At 34.1% G+C, this 13,382-nt stretch overlaps 1 protein-coding gene across 1 annotated transcript; it reads left to right on the top strand.

The window, feature by feature from the left end:
* Window positions 1-12,243, top strand: LOC118203500 (uncharacterized). Its single transcript, XM_085826122.1, has 4 exons — window positions 1-140; window positions 4,680-4,785; window positions 9,012-9,100; window positions 11,910-12,243. The coding sequence occupies exons 2-4, from the start codon at window positions 4,687-4,689 to the stop codon at window positions 12,049-12,051; spliced, it is 330 nt and encodes a 109-aa protein (XP_085682248.1). The 5' UTR covers window positions 1-140; window positions 4,680-4,686; the 3' UTR covers window positions 12,052-12,243.
* The last annotated feature ends 1,139 nt before the right edge of the window (window positions 12,244-13,382 follow it).

Genomic DNA, 13,382 nt, shown 5'->3' on the forward strand with positions numbered 1-13,382 from the left:
GATGTGTATACTGTACCATTGCAACAATTAACGTAATATTCGGTGAACTCATCGACGTGTACTTATTATTAACAACAAGTGGCTTAACAAGAACTCCGGTACCAAATTCAAGAAAGAAAATCCGTAGACCTTTGCATTAAGTGAGATATTTTCCTTGTATTAACATCTTAAAATTTTCCTTTATCATAAAAAATTACTTTATACCGAATACGCAGTGTATTTTTATCTTTCTTAATGTACTGTATATTTAATGTAATTTTTGCGTTTTGTTTAATGTTCGAAAGAATTCATAACCGCAGAAATTTCAAGGGAAGAAAAAAATATAACGAAATACTGAATTCATTCATTTTAATTTTAAACATAATAAGTAATCATATATATATATATGATTACTTAGGCTAGGTGGAAAAGTTACTATCAAAAATCATCAAATTACATTAATTAATAAATTTGTTCTTTAGATTAAATATATTGAAAACTCAGGTAAATTGTTGATAGCATTTTTCGGCTAAATATGATTATTTGACTTATTACTCTTTCTAATGACTTTTTAAACTGTTAAACAAGATTTTGCTTTAACCGTTAACTCAAAATTAATCGAGATTTGAACTAATTATGCAAATGGTTGCCTAATACTACCTCAATTAATCGGGACTTAGCTACATTTTCCGTTTTTCTCAGCTTGTCTACATTATTAGAGTATTTAATTCTCAAATTTCGGTTTTTATAGTTCTGCGAAAAACTCATCTTAGAAGCCTTCGAAACACACTTCTATTTCTTTTATATTATAAAAAAATCTTAACTAAATTTAAAAAAAATAGGAGATAGCGTTTTCACTGCTTGCTTGGAGGTACTTTTTTAAAAACTACTCATGCGATTTTGTAAAACGTGTCAGTTTGCAAAGTTTGAGTCATAAAGTCGAAATATGCAAGAAAATTGGTATGTCATATCAGAAAAAATCCGGTTTTGTGCCTAAATACTTCTGTTAGAACAACGCTATACATAAATATAATAAGTCGCCCTTTCTTTTAGGGGCCCACCAGCGGCCGAGCGGTAACGTCGCTGAACACTGGTAGTTCGGTCCGAGGTTCGAATCCCGCGAACGGGCTGGCTGCATGGACGTTCGTGGTTTTCCCCATGTGTAACGTGTATACGAGCCAGTTTCCCTTAGAAAGTGAAAGTCCTCCACGAAGGCGTCCTTCCCCTTAAGACAGATAGCTCTCGAGGCTTTACTGTAATTAAAATAACCTAAAGTAACCTAAGCTATTATAAGTTTCATACATTAATTAGAATGCACCACTAGGGTAGACACTTTTGAGAGAGGAATGACACTTTGTCACGATGTGAGAAGAACGGAATGGAATGGAAAGGGTGAGAAGCCACTTCATTAGTTCCTTGCCTGAAAAGAGAGCGTTTCACTGGTGCTGAAACTAATACCTAAGTTAATAATAAATAGCTTTAAATTAATACCTAAGTTAATAATAAATATCCTTAAATTAATACCCAAGTTAATAATAAATATCCTGAAATTAATACATAAGTTAATAATAAATATCCTGAAACTAATACCTAAGTTAATAATAAATATCCTGAAATTAATAAACAACCATTTGTTTTCGGTTTCTGTTTCAACAGTTAACCTGAATATCTATGCAAGTTTTTACAGAAACTGTACAACTTAAAATGTGTCAGCAGGAATGGAGTTAACGAAACTTTCTTTCGATTACTAACCCTAAAATTTAAAAGGTTAGTTGCTTGCCCTGCCAGGTACCTAAAATAGTTATTATAAAAAGGAAGAAACAATAATGAATTTAACGTGTCCTGGTAGTGCCATTTCACGAGTCCAACAAGTAACTGATAATAAAAGAGACGAAGATTTCTTGTTTTTAAATCGCTTTTATTTTCCTTATTCTATAACAAATATATTAAATCTGAAAAAAAGAAATTAAATATATTTACATTTTTCAGATGACAACACACTAGCGCGGGGAGATAAAAATATTTTATTTCTGGCAGCTGCAAAATATTTGTTTTGCTTTATGTCCTTTATACCCTATTCAATTTCCCCCACTTCACAGATCTGAACTTACACTGCTTGACAGGAAAAAAAAGTTGACGATACAAAAGCAAACTCGTTGCCTTATAAATGTCTGTAATTGTACACATGTGCAAGTTATGAAAATAGTCATATATGCAAACTAATCAGACAATAGCACATAAGATATAAGCATCAAACACGCGAAGCCACCAATTTACGCTGCGTCACGTCTATAATATGCGAGATTTTAGGCTCTTTTCGAAGTTAGTGAACGAAAAGTACATTGTCTTTCTTAACAGAGGCAACCAGATGTGTTTACGATTAGCTTAATATTATGCCTTCGTACTGCTGGTCGGCCTTTGCGCCATATCGCAGAGGATAAGTAGGTTGACGTCACGATTATTGGTCAAATTTCTCGACAATATGTGTACGGGTAAATGTGTAGCGTGGTAGATGATCTAGAGCAAGGAGATGGTCAACGATTCTGGCTCATCCGCGGTTGCGCATCCCGTAATAATAGAAGAAGGTAATTTTCTGGCTTTTAATAGATTACATATGAATACTGAAAGTTTACAATCAGAAAAAAAAAAAAAAAAAGTTAAAAACACCTTGAAACGGCTATCATATCTACCAACTAACCTCAACATTTCTGGGAAATTTCATTTTCAGGATACCTGATTGGCAGAAATTATTTCTTTGTGGTAAAGCAATGAGGGATACATAAGTGAAACATTTTCATCTCGATTGTAAAATTTCACTCGTAGTTAGCCGAGATATCGGTTTTCGGGAAAACATGTTTCGGCTAGAAACGCACCAATAGCAAGGCAAGGAGAAGTTCGTTTACCGGAAAACATCGTTATATGTGATGACGACGAAGACGAAGAACGTGAGTTTCGCTCAATGATTGGCAAAAGAGAAAAATTGTTCAAGATAGAAGTTAACGCGGTTTGTCGAAGAAGTGCATCATATAATTGCATTTAACAGAAGAGGAGTTCAGAAAATATGGTAGGGAAAACTTATTCATAACCAATAAAAAAACTAATAGGGGGGAGAATATAAACAAGAAAAATGTACTAATGTAAATTAAATTATACCATAGCAAGAGGAAGGTGATTGCTAAAATCACAGTTGTAGTCAAAATTAAATTTATCATAGAAATTGTAGAATTTTGTATTTTAGTAAGTGGTTTTTGCTATGAGAGTTCGAGGACGCTATATGGTTTTATAGACGAGTAATTTATTAAATGTAAATACAATTTTTTATATAGAGATAATATTTAGAGCAATTGACGTTCTCTCAGGAATGGGCGACAGAGCGCCGCATAAGACGTGGCGATCCATCATCAATAACTGGAAACATTTTTCGAGGCGTACATTATGTTTCTACTAATCTAATATTAACGCCAGTAGTTTGGTTATGATTGGCTAATGTAGATTTGGTGTCTAGCTTCCTTTAAGAAGGCACACAGTCACTGCGAGCCATTGTCATGAACATCTACAATGATGTCGCATTAGAGTTACGTAAAATGCCGAATTGGATAGTGCAATATTGAGCAGGGAATATTGCTTTACGGCTGAAGACCATTGTGTGATCGTGGAGAGGCTGCGTTGCTCTGGTTGGATGCTTATATCATTTTCGACCGATGCCTGGTCCGATAACTCCTGATAACACACTTGGCGCACCATAAATCCACTGCAAGGTGTGAAATTGCTGCTTCCATGCCGATTCGATTGCCAAGAGATCCCTGATCTCTTGGCAGTCTAATATTTGGGGAAAATGAATGGATGTCGGTTGAGTACCACTCCTCTTCAATAAAGCTCAGCTAAACTGGAGTCACATGAATAAAGTATGGAGCACGGTGCCATAGGACATGTTGTTCTATGCAATGGCGTGTTGAATAAAGTATTACTTCAAACTAAAGCAGCAACATTTTTCGGATGTCTGCGAGTCTGAAAATAAAATCATTCGTTAGGCTCTTAGTTATCTTTCGAAGTATAAAGATAAGTTTTCCAATTATTCTTTTATGGTACGGCCTTTTTCTGTGTCAGGCTGTGTATTTATTTCTTCATACTCATCATATTTATTTATAAGAATAAAACAAACAGGGAAACTGAAAGGTTCGTTATAGTTACTCAACTTAGAGATTCAAAGTTTCAAAACCTAAGATTTTCCTGTCAGTCTGAACTCCATTTACAGAGTCTCTAATACGATATTTTAGTTATAACGGTAGCTTCCAACTCATCGATGTACATTTTGTCTCTAGAGTTGTAGCTAAAATGAAGAATCTAATCAAAGGAAATAGAGGAAACATTGCCTAAGTACCCCTTTTGAGGAGCTGCTCTGTTTCTATCCGAAGATAAAATACATGTCTACTACCTCTGCTTTCGTTTAGTGATGTTCGAAATCTTCATGGGAAATGAAGAATCATTTCATTGTGCCATTTTCGCATACACGTGCTATTAAAAAATCTGTTTGTTTCAATCCTCTTTTCTAGTTTTGCCAGATATTTCAAAATTTTTCTGTACTACCAACCCATATGCCATATGCCATATGCCATGTGCTTCTAATTCAAACGTCAACTCTTTTAAACATATAAATACGAATTACGCATGATAATTTTCGTTATCTGTTATACTTTTAGAATTCTTATGATGAAGAAGATTTTGATTCTGGCGCTACCGCTATTTTTGTGCATGTTGGTACATTCACGGAAGGAAGCAAACTATCTTTCACACCTCCAGTTCCCCGTGAGTATATTACCTTATTTTACTGCAATTTAAATTTACCGATGTATGACATTTAAATTACGGATTTAATTCTAAAAGTTGTTTTAAGCTACATTTCGCACTTTATATTACCATTTTATAAAATGGCACAGAGAAATCAACCTCATTAGCAATACATATTTCATATTAAAATGAAGAAAACTCGAGACTTTTCAAACAGATTTGCAGAATGATAAATGAGTATTACTCATATAATAGTAACAAAGTTCTTCAAACTCCAAGTCACTGCCATCTGTAATAAAAGCATTAAAAATGTGTTTTTCCTGGAATTTAAATTTCTGAGAAATTTTGAGAAACATTTCCTCTTCTTCATTAAGATTTTCGTCTTGATTTGTTAAATATTTATCAGTCTTCAGTATATTTCACAGTTCGGAGTGGACATTAACTCAATAGAAATAATTTATTATTTTTTTCATACAGCTGTATTCTGTGTTGCCTTCAAGAAGCGAAGTGTTGTGAGGATATTCATTTAGATTTTTTAATCCTTTCCAAAAACGATTTTTCTGAAAGAAACCTTTTTTTTTTATTTTATTTATTTTTTTAAAAATTTCAGCCTCTTGATAAAGAATCTTAGGAATCGAAATACTGAAATAATAATAAAAAATGAAGAGTTTCTTTGGTTTCCAAAGTAGAAAATTTATTGCCAGCTGCAGTAGATGAAATTTAGTTCAGCAGTATATAAAATCACTGCTGTTACGATGATGAATGCAGTAGGAAATGTAGAGTTTGACTAAACGTTGGTGGCGAGCACTCGTTTAAGTTTTATAAGGAATTTTGAACTTCCGCGCTGTAAATGATAAGGCATCCGGCTGGCTACTCAGAAGATCCGTGGTTGGAATCACGGCCAGAGTATACCTAACTTTTCCTGTTTTTCGCTTCAAAACACCTGATAGCTTTATAAGGCTCCCCCTCGACTAAAATGGTAATTCGTCGCCAACTGCATTTGGCGACTGGGTCTCCTTCCTCCTCAATCAACCTTTATGGGGAATAAGATATTTTTGTCTTCCGTAATGCATTTCCTCATGGTACACCTGGTAACATGTCCAGTTAGAAATGGGTCTAGAGCTTTTTTCGGCGTCGCCATTTCACCGTGGTCGTTTCGCTGTTTCGCCGTCAAGACATATTTTTCTTTACATGACTGTATTTTATCTTGCCGTATCATACTCGTATTAAATTTATTTAATTTAATAATTCTGTTTATCTTTTACTTTTTGTATACTTAATAAAGGTTGCTTTTAATATATATAGTTATTTACAAGTATGAGTGTTATGTTCACCTCTTTGTGGAATGGGCTGGAAATCAAAACTCTACACAATAAATATCATAAATATTTACTTTTTCTCCAACTTACAAACTGGAAACACAGCACATTTATTACATCTTTAGAACACAATTACAATAAAAATAATCTCGTGTTACCCCATCTCTGAAACACAATCACAGAAAACTTCATTCATTTAAAAGTAGAAATAAATTATTTTTAGCTTTTTACGAATAGCAAGCAATGGATGGCGGAACACACTAGGCCCCATGACCCCGTCATCAGCTCAACTAGAAAAATAAACTGAAATATAATGCAGCACATAAAAATTGAACAAACTGTAAATATAATTATAAAACATGAAATAAATAAATCAATCAGTCATTTATAGGAAGTCTGACCAGTTTATGTATTGGTCTTTTCATTTAACCTGACGCGGTTTTTGACTGACCTTACTCTTTGGTCAGTTTCCTTGTAAGTGCAAATTACTTTTGCCATCTTCCACTTAAGTTGGCGGCCAGTTCTCATCCATCAAGGAATAATCAATAGCACCAAGTCATTCACACGTAAATCGGCACTGGAAAGTTTCCACTTGTTGCGCACTTGCAACTGAGTCAAGTAGTCTTTTGACCACGATTTCCAAAACGTTTGGGAAATTTGTGTGATTAATTTCCACCGTTCACGGATGGGAATTTTCTCATTTGTAACATCAGGCTCAGGAAAACCTTTTAATTCGGACCCGATAATAAAGTGACCCGGTGTAATGACAGAAAATCATTTGGGTCCTCAGAAGCAGCCACGAGAGTTAAATATGGCTTCAACTTAACTCTCGTCCTTTAGTGGCTGCTTCTGAGTCAAGTATTCTCCACTAGACACGTTAAAAATTCTTTTTGTGAGAGGATCTGCGATCTTTTAGCTCGTCTCATGTGGAACTTCATCGATTTAACGGCAGCCTCCCACAGGCCTCCGAAATGAGGTGCTGATGGAACATTCATTATCCATTTAACGCCTTCGTTGATCAAGTAAGTACCAAGTGCCTCTATCGTACACGTTTTTAAGTAATTTTTTGCACCGATAAAGTTCGTTCCACAATCACTGAATATTTCAGCTGGCTTTCCTCGTCTTCCGATGAACCAGAGCTGCAATACATACCTGAGCAATAAGATCACTAACAAGTTCTAAATGGACAGCTTTCGTTGCAAAGCATACAAACACACACACGTATACTTTCAGTGGTTTAACTCCTCTATTACCCCGTCTACGGCTGATCAAGAATCACGTCTAGGGCTGATCAAGAATGGTCCTGAAAAGTCAGTTATGAAATGGTCTTCCGGTATTCACTCTCGCAGAAGATAGGTCAGCCATCATTTGTTTCGAAAACTCAGAGCAAAATCTAGCACAGATAAACGCACTTCTTATTTCTCTGTGTATTGCAGGTTTTGTTCCTGTAATCCAATACTTTTGTTTCATCGCAGAGTTAACTAATTGTACTCCATCATGCATATAATTAAGATGATAAAATCTCACTAATAATTTTGTAACAGGATGATTCTTAGGCAATACTATTTGATGTTTCCCAGACTCTGGTAAGCTGGCATTTCTTAAACGTCCTCTCCGACACGTAGTATGCCACTGTTGTCTAAACGGATTTAAAAAAAATTAAAGAACTTTTCTTTAACGCTCTCGATTTCTCTAAAGTAGATATTTCCTTTTTATACTCAGTTTTTAGGACTGGTTTGATTATAATATCATGCGCTTCTTTTAGTTCACTTGTTTCTAAGAAGGGAGTTAAAGTCCTATTCTCCCTCACACTTCTTATAAACCTTAAACACCAAGCGACAACTCTATGGAACTTGCTCCAAACTGAAAATTTATTCAAAAGCTGCTCAACTAATTCCAACTGAACTACAAAATATTTGACAGAATTTTTTCTCTGCTCTCTTTGTATTTCCGCACTGTCTACATTTGGTAACCCTCTAACCCACTGTTTAGGCCAACTCTCAAAATTTTTCCGAAGCCAAACTGACCACCATTTTTCCATTAAGTATCAACTTCTTTCGTTCCCTGCGTCATCTTAGCAGCATTCAATTTTTGATGGGATTATTTGGATTATTATAAAGCATGCGATTAATATTTGTTTAAAAGGAGAGACGGCTTTATGGAGAAAAAAGAACATTTTAAAAAATGCCCACTAACGGCAGGGCGATAAATTCGTTGAACACTAATAGCTCGGTCCGAGGTTCCAATCCCGGCAAACGGGCTGGCTGCATGGGGTTTTCATCATTTACCCCCTCTGTAATGTATTACGAACCAATTTCCTTTAGAAAGTGCTCAGCGAAGGCATCCCTCATCTTAGGAAGATAGCCCTAGAATGCTTTGCTGTAAACGTATAGACCAAACCAAATCAAGCCTTTTCAGAGAAACTGCTTGCATTCAGGTTCAGAATATTCTTTCCACACACACAAATTATTAAGTAGATGAATAATACCGTTCTAAAGTTTTTGAAATTGTTTACATTTTCCATAGCAAGTTCATGGTTGACAACATGGACCATCTATGGACATGGTTCATGGTTGACAACAGGGTTGACAACTTCTTTGATTTGGCAAGTCTTTCAGCACTTGTGGGAATTTTAAATGAATGCGGTTTACATGAGTACGGTGCATCATATTCAACAAAAATATCATCGAATACAGGACAGGAGTTTCTCTATGCCCATTCTGTACTGACTGAAGGAATAAATCCTAGATTGCATTAGTATTCAACCATTAGAATTTATAATTAATGCTTATTAGCGCATTTCTAAACTTGCAGTCCTAAGAATTAAATACTATATTTTACTTTATATGTATTATTTAAAATAATATATATATATATATATATATAATGCAATATAATATGTTATATTTTGATTTCATGTTACAGAAGAATACCGGTGTTATTTGTTTGTCTATGCCATGCGCCATTGTTCCCTACAACTTCGATGGACGAGTAATAGACATAATTAAAGGATCGTAAGTCTTTACTAAAATTTTCACATTACGTCACACACTGTGTGATAAGTGAGTTTAATGAAAATATTACACTTATGACCTAGTAATATATCAGTTTTCAAAACATTTAGCTTTACAAAACCACTATCTAATTGGTATCGTCTGAAGTCGTAACTCATGGAAACAAAATCTGGTGATTTTTGAAGCTCTAGAAATATATACTCCTTCATATTTTTAGACGCTGGATGTTCGTTTTAATTTTATTGGACGAAAAAGTACAAATGAACTTAGTTTTCCGATAATTTTAATCATTAGTTAGATGTCGAGTCAATATCTTTATTGAGACATAGAATACTTGATTTTCATCGTAAACTTATTGATTTTCATTGTAAATAATGTAAGATATATTTATCTCTCAGGCAAAGTAAACAATAATTGACTTTCTAGTCGAAGAAGATCCTGAGGAATAAAACTTCTGATCTGATAAGTATCGTAGATGATAATGCTTTAAAGAAAAGTGAGAACCTGACATGTAATAATTTAATAATAAAGTATCAGACTGCGTTCTAATCGTCAATTTTGATGAAATTTTTCAAAAGTGCTTTTTTATACTTTATTTAAAGCCTATACATTAAGCTTATCAAACATACTTTTATTTTATCTCTCCCATCGTTAAAAGCAGAGTTGTTCTAGGCCGTAAACCGGAAGTTTCTGCTTAAGAAGCCGGAAGCTGGTGTTTAAAGGTATACAGACTATTCTAAATAACTTTAAACTGAGAAATTTTCATTTGTACACTTTTGGTGATGTTCAAAAGATAATTTTGAACCTTTCTATTTGTTATTAATTGCTGGGGAACAAGATTAGTTTTGAAATTTAATTTTCATACTTGGCAACATTTTTTTTCTTCTGTTTGTGTTTGCATTACAATTAATCTATTTTTAAAAAACCTTGATTTTTTTCCAACTTTTCTGTTACGAAAACCACTGTAACTTAAAAAATTACTATAGTAATTTTGGGAAACTTTCCACAAATATTCTTTGGAATGCTTTCAGTTGAACGAACTAAACGTTCAGGTGTGTGTACATATCTAAAATGTTTCAGGTCATTTTGTAAACGAAAAGAGATAAATTTCTTAAAATATAGCTAGTGAATGTGCTCAAAGAGCTATATTTAATAGATATTTTAATTTATTCATTAGATTTTAGTCTATTTAATGCCTTATACCTTAATAAGTGAAAAATATAAAAGTAAAATATTGATAAATATTTTTGTGGGAAGATATCTGGTAATTCTGAAATTTAATATATTTTAACCAAAACTGTAAAAATAATAATAATAAAATTTTAGTTTAATAATACGTTTATCGTCTGCCTTTATCATTTTGAATAGTATTCTGTTAAATAACACCAATAATAGTATTCCAGGAGTACGGGCTGGTAATAAATTTAATGCACGAAGGTCAGATGGTAGGTTAATCAACTTTATTTAATCAAAAGAAACAGGTCAAAGTTCTGGAATTTTCCGCAGAAATTCTCGTGCCGGTGTTCACAGTATTACAGAGTAAAATAAGTAGTTACATTTCTGACTACTAAGAACGTTAAACACAAGGAAATGCAAAGCTAATTTAAAGAAAATGTCAACCCGGAGACATCTTAGTTCACGGTGAACTAACAACTCGCAACAACAATAACTAAACAACTGATACCAGATGCTCCAGCACTATGTAGTTTTCAACCGGAAGCCGAGATATTTCTGGTACTTTTTTCTTCTCGAAATTACCAAAAAGCAATGAGAGGGTCGAATTACGGTTACAGCTAACACTATGATCAATTACATTTATTCATTTACAATAGGCCCACCAGCGGCCGAGCGGTAAAAGACGCTGAACACTGGTAGTTCGGTCCGAGGTTCGAATCCCCCGAACGAGCTGGCTGCATAGGCGTTTTCGTGGTTTTCCCCATGTGTAACGTGTGTACGAGCCAGTTTCCCTTAGAAAGTCCTCCACGAAGGCATCCCTCCCTTTAGGCAGATAGCCTTCGTGAGCTTTGCCATAATTGAATAATCCAATCCATTTACAATACTTATTTCAGTGATACAGGTACCGGACAAAAATGTCGCCAAATGTTCGACAAGTTTGGCGACCTTTGGCGATTATTCCCCGAATTTAGCGACAAAATAAGTCACCAAAAACGTTGTCAGCTTGGTGATGTCTCGCCAAATTACCGAGATACCTATTTACAACAATGCTAAATAGACTTGCCCTTATTTCTTACTTTTCCGACATAACTTCTGTTTTTAGATTTTTCGCTTTACGTTATACAGAATCGCATATAACTGCACTAAAATCATCTATCTATGTAAAAAATTCGTAACAATAAATTTATTTGCACTATTTTCCAAGATCTGGGTGTAGAACGTAGTCCGATACCTTAAACTTAGTTCTGACAAACATTCTCTGGCTTGATAGTCTTGGTTTGTCAGATTTAAAATATAAAGAAATGTTGCAAATTTTGTTTCAAGTGATTTAATTTTATTTTTAATAACCTGTATTTTTATCTAAATATCATAAAGTACGATTTCCCAATCAAAGGCATATCTGTATTTCATTCGCTTTATAATGGTTCGTTAAATGCACAGATATATTGCACTCGGCAAAAGCCGAACAAAGTAAACTCTACCTGCAACAGTGCCATTTTTTAGAAAGAAAGCCCTACGAGTCAATCTGGCATTCATGGAAACAATGCGTAATATTTTTATTGGCATATTATTTTTGTAATAAGAAACTGACCATTCAGCATTTTCTCAATAACATTTGCGTTATATTTTACAGTTGCGATTGCCCAGATGATAAGAAGTGCATCTATTTCAAAGAAACTGTGTTCAACTGTACGGATCTGGATATCTGCGGGCCTTCGTACGGTAACCATGCTGCACGTGAATATCGTTGCTTTGCCCCCTGCACCTTTAACTAGAGAAAGTCTGTAACTGAAGATATCCTGGGCTGGAAAAAAGTCCCAATATCGATAAAGAACACAATACATATTTTCTGTTTTTCAGACTGTTCTCATTGAATAATTCTGCCTAATCTTATTTTGAATTTACGGTTTAGTGTTATTCAAACATTGTAAAACTAATTTTCATCATTTCAATTTGAATAAAGTGTTCTATTAAATTTACCAATATTTTTCAAAGGAATTCAACAGAAAACTAATATCTAACTATACTGATAAATTATACTTCCTTTCTGTTATGGATGCTTAAAACAACCTCTTCTTTTTTTACGTGGAAGAAATTTATTACGCAAGCGCAATTAATTTTTTTTACAAGACATAACATTTTTATTAATTGGAACATATTTGAAGGAAATTCTAAATTAAAAAAATAATTGTTATTTTCCAGCATAGGATTATTGTTAGTCTTTGTTTGATTCGAAACTTTCATACGAAGGTAGACAATTGGGTTGCACCATTTAGTTCCTCAAGTGCGCTAAAACCACGTACTCTGCTAATTTGACCTGCGTTCTCTAATCTCTTTGTTTGCGATTATTGTGAGTGCCGATGGGTGAGAGTTATCCTTAATGAAGCATGAAATAAAATTTCCTGTGGCAAAGTGTTTATAAGCCCACAATGTATATAAAATGTGCAATAATTAAACAAAAAAAAATTAAACGATATTACAGAGTTGTTTCCATGTCATCAAATATTTCGATAACAAATTTTAGTACACTTAATAATCGCAGAGACTTCAAACCGTATGCATCTTCTATATTTATGGCAGTACTTAATAACGGAATACTTAAAATACTCATTTCCTTTATGCAGTTCTGAGATAAAGTTTATAATACACGCAGAAACAAAAAAACATATGTGTTAGACAAAAGATATATTGACAGCTTCTGAGAAAATCAGGTGATAAATCAAGACAAAAACACATCATGTGAAGATTGCAGATGCAATATAACGAATACATTCCAAAATATGTACTACGTTCAAAGTAACCGAACATGTCACCTTACCTGATCTCTTCGTGCCAGAAGATTGAGTCCCTAAATACGAAAAACAAACTCCTTCGGTAAATAAAAATACATTCATATTTAAATCTAATATTTTCATAGCACAAAATAATTACGAACTGATAAATTGAGCAAGCAGGTTATAAGGTATTTCTCCCGCCTTCTTAGAGTGCCTTCGTGGTGTAGTGGTCTGCACGCTAAGCTGGTATTTCAGAGGTCCGTGGCTCGATTCCCGGTGAAGGCGGTTGCTAAATTTTTCATCTTGCCTGCTTCCAAAAATACCTAACGTCT

Source organism: Stegodyphus dumicola, chromosome 10 (assembly GCF_044657685.1).
Source record: "Stegodyphus dumicola isolate Sdum_Otavi_A_Nest chromosome 10, ASM4465768v1".
NCBI classification, from domain to species: domain Eukaryota; kingdom Metazoa; phylum Arthropoda; class Arachnida; order Araneae; family Eresidae; genus Stegodyphus; species Stegodyphus dumicola.

What these genes read in the sequence shown, in the direction of transcription:
- LOC118203500 (XM_085826122.1), top strand. Translation starts at nt 4,687, where the DNA reads ATGATGAAGAAGATTTTGATTCTGGCGCTACCGCTATTTTTGTGCATG. An exon ending in TTTCACACCTCCAGTTCCCC is followed by an intron (nt 4,786 to 9,011) that starts GTGAGTATATTA and finishes TTCATGTTACAG; the next exon opens with AAGAATACCGGTGTTATTTG. An exon ending in ATAGACATAATTAAAGGATC is followed by an intron (nt 9,101 to 11,909) that starts GTAAGTCTTTAC and finishes TATATTTTACAG; the next exon opens with TTGCGATTGCCCAGATGATA.